This window comes from Pomacea canaliculata, linkage group LG1, assembly GCF_003073045.1.
Source record: "Pomacea canaliculata isolate SZHN2017 linkage group LG1, ASM307304v1, whole genome shotgun sequence".
NCBI lineage: Eukaryota > Metazoa > Mollusca > Gastropoda > Architaenioglossa > Ampullariidae > Pomacea > Pomacea canaliculata.
The window spans coordinates 22,283,416-22,303,643 of record NC_037590.1 but is presented as its reverse complement, the minus strand read 5'-3'; the positions used below and the strand labels follow the sequence as shown (position 1 = coordinate 22,303,643).

General features: G+C 42.5%; 2 protein-coding genes across 2 annotated transcripts; both read left to right on the top strand.

Moving 5' to 3' along the window:
* Nucleotides 1-234: 234 nt before the first annotated feature.
* Nucleotides 235-10,236, top strand: LOC112572780. Its single transcript, XM_025252657.1, has 2 exons — nt 235-649; nt 9,623-10,236. The coding sequence occupies exons 1-2, from the start codon at nt 455-457 to the stop codon at nt 10,109-10,111; spliced, it is 684 nt and encodes a 227-aa protein (XP_025108442.1). The 5' UTR covers nt 235-454; the 3' UTR covers nt 10,112-10,236.
* A 257-nt stretch (nt 10,237-10,493) lies between these two features.
* On the top strand, nt 10,494-15,061 carry LOC112572771. The gene has a single exon (XM_025252644.1). The coding sequence runs from the start codon at nt 10,626-10,628 to the stop codon at nt 11,358-11,360; it is 735 nt and encodes a 244-aa protein (XP_025108429.1). The 5' UTR covers nt 10,494-10,625; the 3' UTR covers nt 11,361-15,061.
* Nucleotides 15,062-20,228: the final 5,167 nt, after the last annotated feature.

Genomic DNA, 20,228 nt, shown 5'->3' with positions numbered 1-20,228 from the left:
CATTGCTGTTGTTACTGATCAACATCTCACTTTTATAATTCTGTCTGTAACGAAATTTCGTAAAATATCTAATGAAATAAACTCTTTATCTATCTAGAGAGCAATTGAAGCATAAACTAAATATTGATGCTTAAACGAGTGTTGGAAATATGATTGACACGTGCGCTTCGGTCGAGGACTTTTACTTCGTGAAAATCTTTTTATTTTTATCTCAGAAAAACTACAGCACGGAAATATTTTTTTCTCGGTGAAATGTTTATCCTCGCTCGACAATGTTCGTCCAGAAAAGACCAGCAGCACCATCTCAAGAATTCAAATTAGATCTTGGGTTTGTCGATGTCAGGGCAACATTTGCAGTCAAGCAGTTCCCTGGGTGGGCTGGGAAAAAAATTCGTTGGTTGGTGAGACGCTATCTTTGGTGGCACCTCTGCGCTCATGAAGACAGACGACTTTGATGTGCTTCTGTCTACTCCAGTCCCTCCGTGGCGCGCGGCGAGGGAGGAGCCGCCTCACCGCCCTGTGTGCTCTCGCGCACAACAACGAGGCCACTGGAGAAGCTAAATCATCGTCGGCCAGCAGCGAGCGACTGGAGGAGATTCCGCCGCCTCTCGCTGAGTTAGCAGCACTGCTACGTGTAATCAGTTTACGGGTGAGTAAGAGTTATTTGAAGAAACGGACGATTATTTTTTAATTAGTATAGTTAATAGCGTAGAAGTAATTGGAGGGGGATGATGATGATGATGATGATGATGATGGTTGTTGGGGTTGTCGTGGTCGTCATGGTCGTCATGGTCGTCGTCGTCGTCGTCGTTAAAGTGGTGACTAGGCTCAGTTACAGTTTTAAACCTACTCATCACTTCTTATCGAGACACTTAGCTATTTGGCTTTAGTGGTGTTGGCGATACTTTCACGATGCTCGATTTTTGTAATGGTGCATCATAGAGTAAGACAGACCTTGCTAATTAACCCGGATACACCACGTGATTAGGTTTGTACGGAATGTTCGAGAACAGCATCAATCTTTCTCTGTCTTCTCTTTGTTGAGGAAAAATAAAGAACTTAATCTTCAAATTAAAATAAATCAGTAAATTCAGTAATCCAAACAAATAGCAAAAACTAATTATTTTATTAAAACCTGAGTCAGAATTAATTAATTGAATTGAATTTAATTTAATTGAATGAAAAATGTCCGACATAAAAGAGTGTTTCTGCAACATGTCTTTCCTTTGTCTCTCTTTTTATTGCAAGATATGCGCATGCAGCATGAATAAAGAACTCCTCCGAGAATATGTTTCCGCTTTCATACCAACCTGCATCTTTTTAAACCATTTCCCATCTATTCTGAAAAGGAAAGACTTTATAATTATATGGCTAATAATCAACAAAGAAACATTGATTGAGAACATTTTGAGGAAAGGGAACTCCTCAAATGTCCGCACCACAAGTGAAAAATATCTTTCGTTCTTTCTTAGCCAATATAATTCCTTTGTTCTTGCAATACCTAGGACAATATTCCCATTTCCCACTAGCAAAAAAGTCGCTGAATTTTCAGAATTTTTTCTCTTATCTGACATTCTTCGTACCTACTTTACCTGGGGCATCGGGGTTTTTATCTTACGTGAAACAGCCTCCGGATTTCCTGACAAATTTACCCACGCCTTTTCTTTTAGCGATTTTTGAGCAGTTTTTATCAGATTCAAATATTATTTTGGTATCATTACTAATATATTAATTAATGTAATTAGTATTACTAATCATCTCTGAGATCCTATGCCTGTAACCTCAATCAGAGTAGCGAATTCGATGGAAATTAAGTGTAAAGTAGTAGTAGTAATAATAATTATAGGCTCTGTATACTGCATTTCCCCACACGGAGGCAATCTCAATGCGCTTGACAAGAGACAAGGGGCAGTGGGGAAAGAGGCCATGTGATCGAGTATAAACAAGCACAAAACACACACACACACACACACGCACACCGCACACACACACACACAAACCCACACGCACACACGTGCAAGGAGCGATCTGCGTGTCGTCAGAGCTCGTCAGGAGCGAGGGCTTGCAGGCGTCAGGCAGTTATCGCGTCCGTGAACATCAGTTTACGAGTGAAAATAACGTTAAGTGACATGTAACTCTGCTTTACACTCCGAAATTAATGCCTTGTTGCTATAGTAACGGCCGTCACAGGTATACATCCCTTATCAGCAGTCATCTGCTCACCCACACCAGCCAGCACACAGCTAACGGAGGGCAATTGTAGGAGAAGAAAGCTGCGTTTATAGATTTTGCCAGCGAAAAAAAAAATCGCGAGAAGTACGGCAATGGTTGTGCTGAGTATCACAGGTTGCAGTGCTCTGGAGCTGAGCTGAAAAGCAAGCAACGGAATACATCTCGACAAACGAGGGATTTCAAGGAAACGATTCTCGCGAAAAAAAAATTCCGAGGGATGTAGCAATGATTCTTCAGTCTTGTCTTAATGACCTACATGAGTGTCTTAAAAAAAAAATAATTGAATTGTGCTCGACACAAGGTACTGTTCCACAAAAACTGAAGAGTTTCAACTATCCCCTTACAAACGCCTTCATTTTCAAAATACAATTCATCATCACACACAGAAGGAGTTTTAACTCATGACCAAGACCATGGACGCTCCAAAATCAAGGTGTCCACAACTCTCCAAGTCTTGTCCATGTACTTTCCTGATGTCGATGTTTTTTAATCTTTTTTTCGAAAATGATGATGTCTCTAGATTTGTATCGCTTAAAAGGAGACGAAGGTATGTACTCTTTGAGATGGGAACTAGTGAACCAAGCTCATCCATTATTAGCAATATTTGTTGGGAAAATAATGTCACACTCTTGTGGACCTTTGACATTTTCACCATCTACAAGAGTTGTCTCGCCAGAAGCTGGGAGGAAGCTGATTGTAATGTTGCGGACTTCAAAGGATGCCGGTACTTTTGACTTTTTTTTTGTGCTTTCAAATCATTGAGGAAGAAGAAGTCACGTGATAACTACCGCTGTGCAGCAGACGAGAAATGACAGTGAGGCTGTTAAACAGTCCAAGTGTCTGCCGTAACGTCAGGCATCATCAGGCTGGTGTCTGTAGACGGGTGCTGACCGTACCCGATCACACGAGGTCATCGACTTCCCCTTCTCCGACTTCACGACTCTCGGTCACGTGCACTACGCTGTTTGTCTCCCTTGGACAAAGCTGCTTATCTACCTTGGAATGAGCTGTTTGATGGTTTTTGTAGTCGCAACACTTTAACTTAAGAGGCAGGGAATTTATTTCAGTGACCACTTTCAAATAGGTAAAGTGAAATAGGTTTCTTGAAATTATTCTTTGCCTAGTTTAGCTAGTGTTGGTAGATGGAACACTTTGGTCCGGAAGCAGGAGATGTACTTTCAAATACAGTCGGGGAAAAAATTATTTTTAAAGCTTGAAAAATTTAAGTTTAAGAAGTACTGATGTTTTCAGAAACAGATAGTTCAGTCAATAATACAGTTTGGAGATAATTTTCCAGTAGTTCATGATATATAACTTTACTTAATCGAATTCGGCAACATGGCTTTTGTTGCTCACTGGCTCAACAATCTTCATATTGGTTCATACTGATGCATACTGGTTCACTACACTGTACGTAAATTATGATTCTTTACGTTGACGAATTTTCTGAAAATCATCTGAATTGCTTGTTAAATCTTTTCATCAGCTTACGATACTCTAGTCTTCTTATTTCTTTCTTCCTTCCTTTCTTTGGCTCGTGAAGCGAAGCTCTTTGATAAAGAAAGAAAGATAGGAACGATTTTTTTGGGAACCGGAAATTAAAAAAAAAATAAAGAAGAAAATGCTTTTGGGACGTCAGCACGAAGCCATGTAGAAGTCACCTCCAGCGATGTCACAAACAGCATGAAGCCCCCCAGAGCCGGCAGTCAGCGTCTGCTCAAGTATTTAATGTAACGTCGTTAGCGGGGGAGACGACAGCCGGCCGCGGAGATGACAGCCATCAAGTACCGCGACTACAGCATTATTTTCCTTGTAACATCGCATCGGGGAGTGGCGGTGTCGGACCGTGGGGGCAGTCGCCTTTATTATCAACAAAGCTTCAATCGAGCGTCAAGGTCTTCTTGAAAGATAACAGAAATGTGTGTGGGAGAGAGAGAGACAAAAAAAAAAAAGAAAGAGGAAAGGAGAATTGTAGGTTTGTGTACTGATATGTACATGCGTATACATAATATTATGCATGTGTGTGCATGTTCTGTACATGTGTTTGCATATGTTGAACGTTTGGGACTGTGAGAGAGTGATAGAGAGAGAGAGTGACTGCGTAGGCATTAATGATCTGAATAATGATGAACGAATATTTGAAAGGCTTATTTGATGCTTGCTGATATTTGACGATGTGGAAAGCACCTTAAGTGCACTCGTGAACTCTATAAATATAAATATATTATTATTATTATTATTGTTATTATTATTATTATTATTATTATTGCCTTAAGGTTTGTATTTGAATGTGCGTGTTTGTGTGCTGGTGTGTGTGTGGAATACTTGCCGGAGGCTGGGGAGGGAGGCCAGGGCGGCTTATGTTTCAGACGATGGAGAAAAATGACAAGGCATTATGAGGCATTTAAATCTCCTCGCAATTCCTGGCAGAAACAGAGATTTTACTGCGCCATAGATCGATTGCATTTTAGTGTCTTTGAATTCAGGAGGAGGAGAAGTAGCCGTGTGTTGCCGGCAGTTGCAGGAGGTTTTATCGCTCGGGGTAGTTGCCAGCAAGGGTTTATGAGTTTCAACACTTTTTGGTTGTGTTGTGTTTTGAGACGACGTGCGATCGAGAGGAGAGAGTGAGCATGCTGACAGGGCTTTGAAGCTTGTATATTTTTTTTTCAGTGGTTCTGGGGCTAATGTTGGCACTGACATCGATTTTAGTCGGAAGAATTGTTACAAACAGAACCCTACAGACACAATCATGTTCTTCCTTTCCGTCTCTGTCTCTCTTTGTCTCTGTCTCTCTGTTTTTCCTCTCTGTCTCCCGAGAGTGAGCGAGCGAGCGGCTGCCTCGCACTCCTCCGAAGTGCATGTACTAGTCATACTAGTCATAGGCCCTAGTGTCATCACGAACTTGTATGACTGGACTGCTGGCAGACGATTTTTTTTCCTAGTTAACTACTAAAACGAGGCAGGAGTGTACAAAGCTTCCGGTTTAGTCACATTCTCTGTTTAGGCTCGCCAAGACTAACAGTGAAGAACTTCGCAAGAGGCTAAGCGTTGGTCTCGGCAGACAGACAGCAGTCCACCTATACCTGTCCATGGTGTCATTGAGAAATCGGGATTGTGTCCTAGTCATTCTTTTACTGCGCTCAGTGCACCCCGTCCGTTCTGTGACGTAAAACTTCCGGTCTTCAATTATACAAATTGTTCCGTTAATTTATACTGCCGTGAAAGTAATGCCGTTACGCCCGTTAGTATTTGAAAGTATACTTGTTTCTCTCAATGTACACAAGCTTTATCAGAGAATCTCTAATGAGCTTGAACTAGAGTTCAACACGGTTCATTGCTTGTCATTGTCAAAGGCTAATGAATCAAATACACACTGAAGAGAAAACTATCCAAATAGTTTAGTACTAATTGTAAATATTGCGTAATAATGATCCCTGTGTCACGTGGCAACACCCTAACCCTGTAAACATTATCACTAGAATGTGTACTAATGATTGTATAGCATCCGTATACATACAACTATTTATAAATGCATCTGTAGATATATAAAGGTATGTCAATTTGCATCTTTCTTTTTCGATATAAAGATGAAGGAACGATTGAAGAAATTACGCATATCAAAATATACCGGTCATTGCTACATTCTCCTTCTTATAGGAAGATGTTTGATGTTAAGCGATGGCTAGTGTTTTTGATTTTTTTGTTACTTTCTTCACAAAAAGGTTGTACTCCTTCCATTCCAGAACCTTCACTGATTATGAAGCCTTAAAGAATGAAGAATTCTCGCTAAGCAGTACAGTTCTGATGAAGGTGATTTCCGTTGTGCGTAGGCAAAGATCGTCTGGTCCAGATGACCTTTAGATGATATACAAATGAACCTCCTTCCTCGACAGCGATGACTGTAGGCGCTCTGGGAATCGGTCCGTTGTCCTCTGCCGGCACTTCACCAGACAGCGGCCATCATGATTGGCTGTAACCTAACCACTTCCAGCATTACAAAACACGTGTTTAAGTTCATTTATTTCGTGTGTGAATACTGGAACATCTGCGCTTCACAACACGCAGTCTCTTCGAGTTAATGTCGGAACAACTTTTAAAAAAAATATACAGTTTTCTCGTGTAAATGCTATCTGTCTGTTTAAATGCCCGTTTCTGAGTAGAGTATTGTATCCGAGCTTCGATGATAAGAAGCATCCCAGGTCCTGTGTGACCCTTAACCCCTTCCGCAGCTCGTTACAATTTCAAGGATGAGCTGCCTTTCTTTAAAAACAAAAAAGAAAAAAAACTCTTTCCAGTCTGTAGAGCAGTTTTCACTCAAAATGTACTAGGTGTTTTTGTGACAAATGTGTGATCAGTAAGCAAGGACTTGATTGGACATCCATTCCTCGACTAATGACAAACTAGGGGCAGAAAGGTTATACTAGCTAACAGAAGGTTAATACTGATTGAGGGTCACATCAGAGGGTAAGCTAGATTAAGGGTCAGGAAATGGATCTTCTTTGAGGTTCCATGTGTTGTAATTAAGAAACAAGAAGGTGGCATATTAAATTTTCTGATCATACACTGTCTGGTATATAATGACGGAGCGCTCATCACCTTTACTGTGATCATGCAGTCAAACTGCGATGCTTTCGTGATTACAATGAGAGTTGCTAATAATTCTGGTGTTCCTATGGCTCTCAAAATCTCGATACCTCATTTTTGTTAAGCAAAGTTAAATAATAATAAAGTACATCTAGCAGTGGTAATCTCGCATTAAAGGGTGTGAACGTGCGAGATAACCTGGAGTACCCGGATTGCCAGCATCCCTCAAGATCTGAACCCAGGACGCTAATTACATTCCTGACCGTGGTGGTGAAACCACAATGAGGTACCGGGAAAACCTTCAGCACAACCAACAGGTTGAAGTTGTTGGGGGGAAGACACAAAGCTAATAAAGGGCCTGCCACACTGTGTAGCAGGCGGGCAGACAACCGAGCTCGCAAGCGTCGAGGGACCATGGCCGCCACGCCCCCATCTCCAAATGGCCGTCCCTTGGACAAAACAGCGACAGGCTGAAGACCGGCATGGCTCCCAAGCACCGAGAAGAGCTTGATGAAAAAGTAATTCCACTTGAATTCTATTGCAGTCGTTTATTTTTCGGAATCAGGCGAATTCGGGTCAGTCCCGCCATGCCGCCACACAGACCGCACGTGTGCGCGCGCTCAAGCTCTTTCATTTGAACTCGATTTCCTCCCTTGTTGGGGTCAGGCTGCTCGCCGACAGGTCTCGCAGAATGAGATTAACTTTCTGTTGATTGTAAAGTTAACGAAGTATGTGTCCAAGAATTTTTTTGGTGCGAAAAGCGCGTGTGTGTTTGCGTCTGCGTGCGTGTGTTCTTGAATAAAAGAGAAATGTGTATGAGTGGGTGTGTATGATGATTGCTTACGTGCGAGGCATTTAAAATTTTATTTTCAGTACAAAAAGTAATTAGATGACGGCACATATTCTATTAATTTTTTATTTCTTTTTTCTCCTGTAATTGAAATAACACGCACGCACACACACACACACATACACACTCGCACGCGCCTTCATTTCGTACAGTTTTAGAAATGTCTTCTAATCCTTTATTGCTCCGCCGTCCAAGAAAAAAAATATCTACATACAGCAATGGGTTTCCGAAGCGATTTCCCAGCAAAGATTGCATCTCTACAGACATCACGCTCGTGCTATCGACACAAACACAGCATGAGAGTACTCTCCCTTTACTCTCTCTGTGGTCCTCCTTGCTGGGTAGGGGGCGCTCGGTGAGGATGCTCGGTGCCAGAGGAGGAACTCAGCGGGGAGGAACGACTAAACGGAGAGGTTTAGGAGTCAGACTGGTTGAGATACGGAGGTGGGAACTGATGCCACAACTGTTTGGGTCTCACTCCAAGATCTCAAGTGCAGCAAGGAGGAAGACAACCGAGGATTCCCAGCAGTCGAATTCTTGAAATTCTGCATGAACCAGACATTTTGGAGGGATAAAGACTAAACGAACGAACGAACAAACAAACAATCAAATAAAAGAATAAGTGTAAGGCGTATCGATTTATTGGTCAATCCCTGTAAAACCATTGTACTCAACATGTAAAAATTAAGACTACACTTTGACAAAAATATGGAGGTGGTAGGTTGCAGGAGAACAAAAGACAGAACGCCAAAGTACACAGAGACTAAGGTAGTCCTTGACCTCTGTTTTATTTTAAAGGTAACCAGCGCTCCGCAATTTTTGTGACTTCACCAGCAACTGCTTTACTACCCTACAATAGACTAAAAATGCTTTGCCTCTCCCTCCTCCACTAAAAAAAATAAATAAAAACAAAAAATAATCAAACATAAAATGTACGAAAATGGATACGTATGTCGTCCTTAATCTTTCCTTTGGGATTATTTTCGCATTTTACTAAAACTTTCTTTGCTGTGTTTTTTTCGCAAGGAACAATCTTGTCTTTTTTTCCACATCCTGGTGGAAAATTTAATCTGAAGTCGCTTTATCGACATCACGCCGGTATTGTGAAAGCCCACAGGACCAACTGGTGCCGGGTACAATTTGATTTGCAATCAGTTTGAAGTTAGAACTGGACCTTAGACGATTTCATTCCGGTCACCGACTACACACGAGACCAACTGCTAGACTAGACTTTTTCTTAATTGTTTTATCTTCAAATTATGTCTGTTTTAAGTTTACTTTCCCGCGAATCTCTCCAAAATCGGGGGAGGTGGGGTAGGTGGCCATGGAAATCCTAAGTGTAAGGAGAAAGCCGTGTTTCTCAGCCAAACACTGTTTATACTACGTTCAAAAAGTACCCAGTCTTTGTTTAGGCCGAATTGCCATTTTATCTCAAGTTCTAAGGCTCCAGAAGTCATCACTCTTGCACTGCGATAACAAGAAGAGGGAGAAGTGAAATGGCTTCTGTCAGTGCCCTTAAGGCGATGTTTTGGTGTCTGTCTGGAGGGTGAACCACGGGATAGTGCGTGCTCTCAGGGTGATGCAGAATTGTGTTTACAGCAACAGCTTGATATATTAATTGTTGGTAGGTTGGCTGGTGAATATTTAGAGATATAGTACTGGAAGAGGTAAATAGTAAAGCACGTGCTGCCATCTCTGCATTCCTAGATTTTGTCTTCACTTTCATGTAAGTAGTGAAGTCGTTGTTGTCATCACTGCATGATCCAAAGTTCGTCATCACAGCCATCTAATGGTCTCATCCTATTGGCATTGTACAGATAATACGAAGATATACTTAGGTTACAATTCAACTTTTTTTGTCTCGTTTCGAATGATTATTTTCACCAATTCTTACTTTACCTACAAACGAAAAGCTACTTGATCCAATATGCGGAATGTTTTTATTTCTCTTCTCAGCATCTGAGGGATGGCATTGTTGCTGTTGTTTCTTCTACTCCTGCGATTGGCGGTGCAGGTGTCGCCCCAGAGTTCTGCCTGGCCCTGCCCAGTCCCCTGCACGTGCAGGGAGGACCACGTGCAGCAGGTGGGGCGCGCGTACGCCGTGCTGTGCTCGCACCAGCGCCTGCCTCGTGTGCCAGACCTGGCGCCCTGACGGTGGTGGACGTGGCGGTGATGGTCAAGCTGGACTACTGCGACCTGCAGCACGTCACGCGAGCCGACCTGCCGCCGGGCCTGCGCCTGGCCATCCTTCACCTCAACGGCAACGCTGGCCTGCGACTGGAGCAGGACGTCTTAGCCAACATACGGAACACGCTGGTGGTGCTGGACCTACAAGCCACCAACCTGCCCTTCAGCGAACCTCTCCTCTTCCTGAAGGGTTGTAGCCAGCTGCAAGAGCTGCGCCTCAGCTTCAACAACAAGGGCACGCGCACGCCTCGGACGTGACGGTGGGGCTTTTTAAGGGCCTTGGCCTGAACTCGTTCAGCAAGCTGCGGCTGTACAACTCCAACATTCGCAGTCTGGCTGATGACGTGTTTGATGGCGCGGAGAGCCTGCAGCACCTGCATCTTGGCTCCAACATGTTGTCGGAAGTACCTGGTGCCATCGGTCGTCTGCACAACCTGCAGTCACTGGACCTGTCGTCCAACGTCATCTCGCGGCTGCACAACGGTAGCTTCGCCACGCTGACGCAGCTGCAGGAGTTGGTATTGAGCAAGAACAACATCGAGCTGCTGGAGGACGGGGCCTTCGCTGGACTGGAGGACTCGCTGGCGACATTGACTGCCGAGTTCTGCAACCTGACACGTATACCTACCGAGGCCATGCGCACGCTGTCCAACCTGACCTCGCTTGACCTCACCGCCAACAGCTTTGCGGAGGTGGGGGAGGACGCTTTCGTGGGTGCCTACTGCCTGAACGAACTGTACATCAGTTCTCCACGAATGACTTCAGCAAGCTCATGTTCACCGGCCAGAGATTCTGCATCAAAGACCTCAAGATCCGGCGAGCGGGGCTGACCGTCGTGCCACTGGAGCCCATCAGGGACCTCGCCAAGCTGCGTTACCTGTTCCTGGACAAGAACAACATCACGCGGCTGCCGCGTGACGGTTTGCGGGGCATCACAGCCACGACCATCTGCTTCAGCGAGAATCCTCTGCGCTCAGTCGAGCGGGGAGCATTCAACGGCCTGCGTCCCAAGCTGAACTTGTTGCTGGAGAAGACGGAAGTGAGCGACATCAGCTTCATTTTCGAGTACCCACAAGACACGTTCGGATTTCTGAGCCTCTACGAGTCGCCCATCCCGTGTGACTGCACGCTTGAGCGCATTCGCCGCGAGAAACCGGAGAGTTTCCTGTACGGCACCTGCTCACACGGGGGCAAGGCGCTGGACCTTAGGGACCCGCAGTTGGAGGCCGTTCTCCAACAGAAGTGCCACCCATCGGAGTCTGTCTTCGCCAACATGTCGTCATCGCCATTGTTTGCTCTCAGCACGGTGCAGCCGCATACAGCAAAACCGCCGGTCAAGCGGGACAAAAAGAGGAAAAAAGTCAATGATAGCAAGGACGACGACGACGACGACGGTGAAGAGGGGGAGACGATGCAGAAGTACACCGCTGACGTCGCCACAAGACCTCACTCTGTAGCCTCAGTGTGGGCTGTGCAGTTCTTGTTGACTGTTTTTGTTTTAACGTGAAGTGTTATTTACCGGAGACCCTTCAGCCGCAAACAATGATATCTGAGGTATCGGGAGGGGGGACCCAAACAGACAGATGACTGTTCGCTGTGGTCGTGTGGGTGCGTTCCTTTCATCTATCAGTCGCAGAGAGGGAGGGTAGAGAGATGAGACGAAATATTGATGGTGTTCAGAACAGCGCCGACTACTCCTGTAATGGCGCTCATGTGGGGCGCAGGACTGGAGCATCAACAAATTGAAGATAATAGCCGGGCTTCACTGAGATCAGGATTACCTACCTGATAAGCTTACTTGCCAGGTGCTAACCTGTCTACCTACCTAACCGCCTGCATACTTACCTACTTACCAACCAACTCACCTACCTACCTCACCATTTAGAAGACCTTGGCACATAGGACTTATATGTATATCTCACAGTCGTCCATACATTCTGCTTACATTAAACCAAAGGTGTGTGTGTGTATACGTGTGTGTGAGTGAGAAAGAAAATTTGATTTCTCCTCTGTATGTGTGAATGCGTTCGTGTGTGTGCATGCGTATCACTTGCTGCTTTTGGCCTCTCGTGTCGTGATGTTTTCTCTAGCCGCGATCCCCCAGTAAACCTTCTTTTACAATGGTGGCACTCGAGATAACCCATAAAATCAGGGCTTAAGTTCTTTGTGGCGTGAAAAGCGAAGCAAGATATCTGTTCTCTGAGATTTAGGAGCCTACAAAATAGCTTACAAGAGAGAAAGATAGTGAAAGAGAGAAGAAAATGCCGAAGAAAAGACTGAATGGATAAAGACCTCGCTGTAACCACTGTCGAGATATTCATCCTAAGATTTGAGTGATCAAACAAGCCTGTCACATAGGAGTGCACGTTACTCCGTCCCACACTCAGGAGGTAGAATCTTCCATCCTAGTAAATTTTTCTTTGCTAGAATAAAAATCCGATGAAACAGACAAGATAATCGTCGAACTAAAAACCAGCTTGATAGCTAAATATTTATTTATTGTGGACAAATTCGTAAATCCAGACGACTGCCTTCAGGATGACAAGCAAATGTCATGGTGGCCTGATGAGACTGACAGCGGAGCCTGCCTGACCCACGCTCCTCCCTCCACTGTCCCCATCCTCCCCTCTTCTCACTTCCACCCCACCCCGTCAGAAATGTCCGCGTGGCTCGTTATTCCCCCTACCCCTGGCAATACGTCACGTGTTAGTGTCACAGACAGTATTGTGACAATACACCTGTATACCACTATACCCTCTGGGTATGTAAAGTGTTGAAAATGTCTTCAATCTGATCTCACGTACAAGTCGACCGCTAGGTTTGGTCTGACAAGTCGACTCGCCCATTGAGACTTAAACTTCATGTTTAGGACCTCACGTGCACACGAGCCAAAGACGGTTTTGGACAAGGTGCGGCGTGTGACCTTACATGCAACCTGATCCTTGACCTAACGTCCCACGTGTGTTACAACCTTGTTTGTACATTGTAGCCATCGACACAAGGCAGCTTGGTAAGGATGTTTCTGAACCTGTGGCACATAAAGCTCTGTGAAATAAGAGAATGGCTTCAAGAGAACCACGACAAAGGAATGCTGCGACGAGAAGCATGTTCAAGTCCTCAAGACAAGCATGTCACTAGATAGTTCGGAAAATGGCTACAAAAAAAGGCTAATGGCGGAGTATTTATAAGTGACATACAGATTAATGGCCAAGTATTTGTTTAGACCAGAAAGTGGCTAAAGGTGTGATGTTTACACATGGCGGACACTGGAGATGTATTGACAAATAACGCAAACAGGTTTGTGACTACAGTTCAGGTGATTCGACGATATTTGTTTGCTCCACCTGACTTCAGCTTTGTAGTCAAAGATTTACCTGCAATTAATTTCTTTGCTGATTCATTGTCTCTTAAATTTCGTTGGAAAGGAGAACTGATGCACAAGAACACATCGCGAATCATGCCAAATATTCTTGGAGACAAGTCTGACGAGGACATGAGACATGTACTGTAACATTCCGTGCCACAGGTGAAGCCAAGGGAAGACTTCAAGTATCCCTCTTCATGTAATGTCGTCATGTGATTTCAGTATGAAATATTTTACCAACATGTTTCTGTACATACATAAATATTTGCTGCTGTGATACGGCAACCACCTGTCGCCATGGCGACTGTTCTTGACAGTTAAATCAGCTTGATTTGTGTCGAGTAGTTTTTGATGCACGTCAAAGGAGCTGCCCCAGATGTTTTTTTTTAAATAAAAGCTTTAAGATTATTTGCTTTGCTTCGGTAATGTAACCAAGTGATTGTGCAATGGATTAAGATGCACACCTGTTGAGGAATACCTTGAGTGCAGAGGTCAAGGTTCATTCTCAGTGAGTTTGGTGCTGGTAATGTCCCTGATGTCCAGTGCAAGTGTTACCGACATTACTGGGTGATGTGGTAACTGTACCACGTGTACACAATCTTCAGCACTTTTCAAGTAGTTTGTTAATTTGGTGAATGTCTGGCTCGATTCAAAATAGCTTGTTTTCCATTCAACATTTGATTCGTTCTCTTTTAACAATATCGGTAACTTTCAACTGGAATTATAACTTTTGCACTGATCGAACTTGAAATAAAAATAGATGACTGGATTCGCTGTAAATAAGGAAATAAAGCTAAGGGGCAGAAAAATACTCTATTTATACAATACATACATTTTGTGAAAATATGAAATTTTTATCTTTTCTTTGCGGTCGGTTTATCTACTTGGATGTAAAATGAAAACTGTCTTTATCCAGAATAGAAAAAAAATTTTTTTTGCTTATCGACACCAAATCTTAAGTTACAAGGGGAGGTAAGTCACACACTTTTCAGCGCGTGAATTCAAAAACTTTTTTCTAACGGCTGAAGGTGTGCTGATGATTATCTAACTTCATACATGATATATCACAAAGTTGCTTGGGTACGGTATGGGAACTAAAAGGTAACACCACAGGTAAAAGACTCGACATGCGGTTGTCGTTGGTTACCAGCCACTGAGTCCTACTGTGTTGTTATCGTCTGATTCGGCGTCTTATACTAAGATTATTATTTTATGTTGCTGGATCTTACGAATGTTTTCCTGTTCATCTTTGACTCAAGCTGGCAGTCTAACGTTGCAATAAAATGATAATTTCTCTGGACACAATTGCTTCGGTAAAGATGATTAGTTGTTACAATAATGGAGGGATTTTCCAGGGTCTGTGAACTATTGTTGCTAATGTAAAACACGGATCAGAAATTGGACGCTTTTGAGGGACACAGGACGAGTATGTAGGAGTCAGAAATTGTCAGACTTCCATTTTGTTTAACTGAATTTTTTAATTGCCAAGATACCGACACACAGTAGAACTCTAGTTGACTTACAAACCATTACTCTGATAGCACCTGTCAGAGAAAATAGGTAAATCTCAGTTTTGTTACTCTAACAACAACCAACTTTTGTGACCGAAAAAAAATTGGTTCTTGTGCGACTCTCGATACTGTGACCACAGTTCCAAGTTTTGTAACCAAGGTGATTCGTGAAGACAGGAGTGTAACCGTCAACGAGGATTGGACATGGAGAATGTCACTGTTGTATACTATGCTCCTCTGAGGATGCTGTCGTTGCTGTAATAATTGTTTGTTTGTTGTGCATGTGGTAAGCGGACTACATTTCATTTCGTTAATAAAAGTGTACTCGCTTTCCTCTCGTGTCATTTCAATGTGATGTAACAGGAGCTTCAACATCAAAGTGTTGAAAGTGAAGATCATGTTTAGAATTCTAGCACAGAGCTCATAAGGACATATTAATTTTTAAAAGTCATTTTATTTTTTACATTAAAGACCACTCTACATTTAGGCTCAGCCTTCTTCCTTGTATCGTTCCAATGTCGGTAATACATTTTCCATCTTGCTTCTCACCATGACTAAGTTCGAAACTTTTAAAACACAGATTAAGACTCTTTCGTCAACACCTGCAGCAGCAGGTAGTCATCTTCTCTCATCGTCTTTCCATTCCTCTCCTCTCACCTTATTTTGTAACTATAAACAGTACTACAGTGCTACTGCAATGTTTCCCAACTGCATTGGGGATGTGGGGAAATGTGCAATTTTAGTGTTTCTTTAGTAATGATAATGATTTAAGCTTCACTAGAGAAAAAGTTATGTTATGTAATATATTAAGTTACAGATTTACAATAAGTTAATAATAAAAATAAATTATATTATATAAGGTATATAAACATAAGATAGATTAAGGATACATTATTTTTATTCGCTAACATTACTGGCGCCTTATTAGCCCATTCTTCTTTTTATTTTATTTTTTTTATCATTTCCTCTAGTGGAGATAAAATCCTATTCTAACCGACTGTTTTATTATTGAGGTCGCGGCCACTGCACACAAGGCATTGCAGTTGTCCTAGTGATCACAAATGCTTGCTCTGCACTTCACAAATCGAAACGATCCGCTCGATCATCCTCCTCACTCACGTCACATAATAAGAGCAGCTGCACTTTAGGGGCTGCCTCCTAGGGATTCAGAGATGAATTGTTCCCTCCTTCTGTGCTGAGTAACGATTGGAGTAGGCACTGTGGGCCACGTGTGTGTGTGTGTGTGTTTGTGTATGTTTGTGTTTGTGTGTTTTTGTGTGTGTGTGTGTGTGTGTGTTCGTGGTGGGGGAAGTCAGGGTTCTGGCTCACGTCAAACTGACGTCTTCAGTGCTCACCGAGTCTCCGTGCTCCGGCGTCAAACTGACGTTCTTCGGGCGAATGTATTGTGAACAGGGCATGTGCTCAATTCAGAGTTAGCAGGTTTTCTTTTTAATTCATTGATAACAACAAAGTTACCCCTGCGTTGTAGCACTAACAACAGCACGTGATCGCTGTTGACTTCACTCTCATTGTTGGCGGCAGCGCTGGTGCAGGAGGCGTCCTCATCTCTTTGTGTGTATGACACAGGTACCTCTGTTCCTTCGTGCAAACGTGTGTATATATCTTATACTATCCCTCATTGATTTTTGCAGCTTTAAAAATCGAATGTAAACGGTTGCAGCAGGTTTTTATTTTAAAACCTTTATTCAAATTTCAGTCTTAATTCCTTAGCATTCTGCAGCGACCACAATGTTTTCTTCTGGTGCACAAACAGTTAAGCAAAAAAAAAAAAAAAAAAAACACACACAAAAACAACAGGTCGATGCTGATTGTGGAGAAGAAGCAGGAGTAGTACAAGTGCCAGACATACATGGGGGAGATTGGGGTAAGTGAACAAATCCTCCACTCGGCAAGCAGCTCCTGTCAGAGTTGATATCGTCTGACCTACTCAGTTCCAGTCATCATTTATAAGCGTCGCCTAGCAACTAACAAAGAAATTCTGGTTGGAATTAAATCCTATCTTTTTTTTTTTTCCAAATGTCACAAGATCCTTACGTTTTGTTGGCTGCAACGCACTGAGACGAATGGTGTGGTTTTGCTGGGATTTCACCTTATACCCACTTAATCTTCTCTCCCCTACCCTCCCTTACATTCCTCCCACCTTTCCAATCTCCCTCTTCCAAGCCCATCCAAGAGTTATTCTCAGCAAGAAAGCTGATACTTAAGCTAACGACGAAACAGATACACACGTTATCGAAGTTGTGATTCTTAGAAACCTGATTGGTTTGTGTATTGCACAGGTTGACGCACTGCCATGCAAACAAATACAGTGATACCTCGGTTCTCGAACGCCTTGACTTTCGACCAGGAATTTGAGAAAACAAATATTTGAATTCGAACTCCGAGATCCGATGAGCCGAATTGGCGTTCATTTCTGCCAGCGCGCCTTGCTTTGCGTCATCAGTGACAATACCATTCCCTCCTACAGTGGTACAGGTACAGTAAATGAAACACAATTTACTGTACTGTACAGTACATTTTTGTTTTGTTTTGTTTTTTTTTGTTTTGTTTTGTTTTAATAAACACTTTTATTTCTTATTTCTTGTTGAGACTCATGTTTTTCACATATTACATACAAATTAGGCCAGTAAATAGGCATTTTCTCTTCGGAACGAATTAATCCAGTTTCCATTATTGGGTTTCATTGCTTCGGTTCTCGAACAATTTGGTTCTCGACCGTCCTCCCGGAACGAATTATGTTCGAGAACCGAGGTATCACTGTATATACATATACATCATTTGTTCTCTTGTTATGACTTTTCTTGAGGCTGTTTTTTTTGTGTGTGTGTCGGTACTTCGCTTTTCCTGATCTGTTTCTGTGTCAGCCTCTGTGTGTGTGTGTTTTTTTTTCCAGATCTCCGGGGCCAAGGCAGTTGAATGCTCTCTTTGATGCCACCGCTTGCAGACAGAATACCGCATTGTAGAATATTTAAACTGGAAAATCCGTTGAGAACAAGCGGTAAGGTGTGTACACGTCACAGTGCAAGCTTCTAACGGCCAACCGTCTGCTCCAGTGTCCCAGCAGGCATCTGTTGAACCACACGTCTTCGCTGGAAATGCACCTGGCGCCTGGTCGACCGGAATCTCTGTCAGACGGAGGATGAGCTTGTCGCCAGATGATGTTGGGGAGCCGCCTTGAAGATTAGCGATGCTCTGATAGACTGCAATCACTGCGGCGCCACATCATCAAAAGGACACTTTTTGTGTTTTGTTCTCTGGTCACAGTGAGTCAGACGGATCCTGGGGAGGGGGAAGATAAGGGAGGAGAAAGCGGCTGACGTGGGTATCCACAGTAAAAAGGTATACTCAGTGTTTCGCTCGACATTGACGGAGGAGTTGACTGCAGATGACTGAGCGACAGACGCACAGGGACATGGGCAGTCAGTCACAGAAGACAGACAGACAGACAGACAGACAGACAGAAGACAGAACGAGGATAAAAGCCAAAGAGAGGGAAAGAAAATAGCTTTTTTTAAGAAATTATTATTTTCAGGGGTCGATATCCAAAACAAAGATTGACTAAAATGCATGAAATAGCTAGACAGGAGGACAATTTTAACACTGCCCTGAAGAGCAAAGCAAACTGTACACAAAATAAGAAAGATATTGAGCAATAAAGAGGAGGATGAAAGAAAACATTTAGATGATCGGCAAGGTGGAGTGTAACAAAACACATTCTAGAATCTAGAGGCACGTCCACTGATCTACCATCTTAGCTTCATTCTTATTTGGGACCTCCAGTTTACACATGTGCAAAATGCTTGTCATTTGTCAATGACATTATATTTTGTGTATTTGAATCACCATATTCAGTTAATGTGTAAAGCCGTTTTCAACATATACTAAAATGTTGCCCTCTCCTAATGCCACTCGGTGTGTTTAGCATGTATGTAGACACTTTATAAATGCAATGAATTCTTCCATCGGGCGGAGCTAGATGTGTGTGTACTAGTCACTTGCTTTCAATCGTTAAATAATGCATCATCTGGGTTATCCGCTTAATCATGTAAAGAATTTAATACAACTTTTGACTGAACAAAGCTATATTAGTAAATATTTACATTTCAAGACTTCAATGTGCAAACATCAGGCATTTATTTTTTGCTTGATGACTCCGTAAAATCTCTTTTTTTTAAAGGTTGAGTCACAGTAGTACCTATCAACAAGGGTGGGCGTCAGGGTTTGTTTGTTTTGTTTGGTTTTTTTTGGGGGGGAGGGGAGTAGAACTCTGGTTTCCTCAATCCCTCTCTCTTATCTATAACAATAACATTCTCTCTTACTTTTTGTCTCACTTTCTGTCTTTTTTTCACAAAACATGTACAACACAGGCAATGATACACAATTTATTAAGTCCATAAAACTACTGAAGGCCTTGATGTTGTCTTTAAACGTTTATTATGTAAAGAAAGCACTTTAAAAGAATATGTAAACCCTGCTGAAAACTGTTTTTCTAACATATTAAAGACTAATATATAAGACTATACACAGCTGGATTACATGATTTCTCTCGCAGTCAATATGTTTTTGTGAAAGGCTTGACAGAAAATTGATCATATTAGAGAATGAAAACATCTCAAAGCAAAACACACACACACAATCCAGGTTTTGAACACACCAACTGTCAATGCTAACACTTCCTTCGTAACCACTTTACTACAGAGGTGTAGCTCGCGGAGCTCTCTAATCTGTAGAGGTATGACAGCTTATTCAAGAATGAGAAAGAGGATGACTTCTCGGACAACGTTCTGGTGGTAGAGGGCAAGAAGCTACATGTAAATAAAACTGATGATGCATTCACCTGTGTTCAAGACAATGTTTCGGCTGACTTCAGAGAAGAGGACTTACAAGAGATTCTACTTCCAGGAAAGAAAGGGGATTTAGTGGTGGAACTTTTGGATCAAATCTACCCCGGGTACACTACTGGCAAATTTTACAGTAAGGTTTAGTATAAGTTTCAAGCATCAACACTAGTTAGTCTTATAACTTAAGATGTGCTGCTATTAGGTAGCTTGTCACACAGAATCTTACATTTGCTGTTTGGCAGCAGCCATGGAAATCCATTCTTCGTCTTTAGTCCATGGATACAATTTAACAAACTGATTAGTTAATAGATCATCACATTTTCAATACTCGATGACTTTCAATCAAAAACCCAGGAAAGATGATAATGAATTATAGTATATATCATACAAAGCACAGTAAATACATCATTGTATTAGTCATCGGTAATGTCCTGTTATCTACACCTGTTAACATTAGAACGCTTCACATTTGTTGACTACTTTCAAAGTTTCTTGACATTACTGTCTTTAGCAAATGTGTAACTTCTGTGGGGTTTTTTTTTTTTTTAAAAAACAGGAACAGACATGTAAATAAAGAATATTTTTCAACAGATGAAACTCTGCGTGACCTTCTTCAACTCGCAGATGAATATGGCGTG

Bases quoted from the DNA above. Each gene is read 5' to 3' on its own strand.
- LOC112572780 (XM_025252657.1), top strand. From the start codon at position 455: ATGTGCTTCTGTCTACTCCAGTCCCTCCGTGGCGCGCGGCGAGGGAGG. The intron at 650-9,622 runs GTGAGTAAGAGT...TTCTCTTCTCAG, and splicing joins TACGTGTAATCAGTTTACGG to CATCTGAGGGATGGCATTGT.
- LOC112572771 (XM_025252644.1), top strand. From the start codon at position 10,626: ATGTTCACCGGCCAGAGATTCTGCATCAAAGACCTCAAGATCCGGCGA.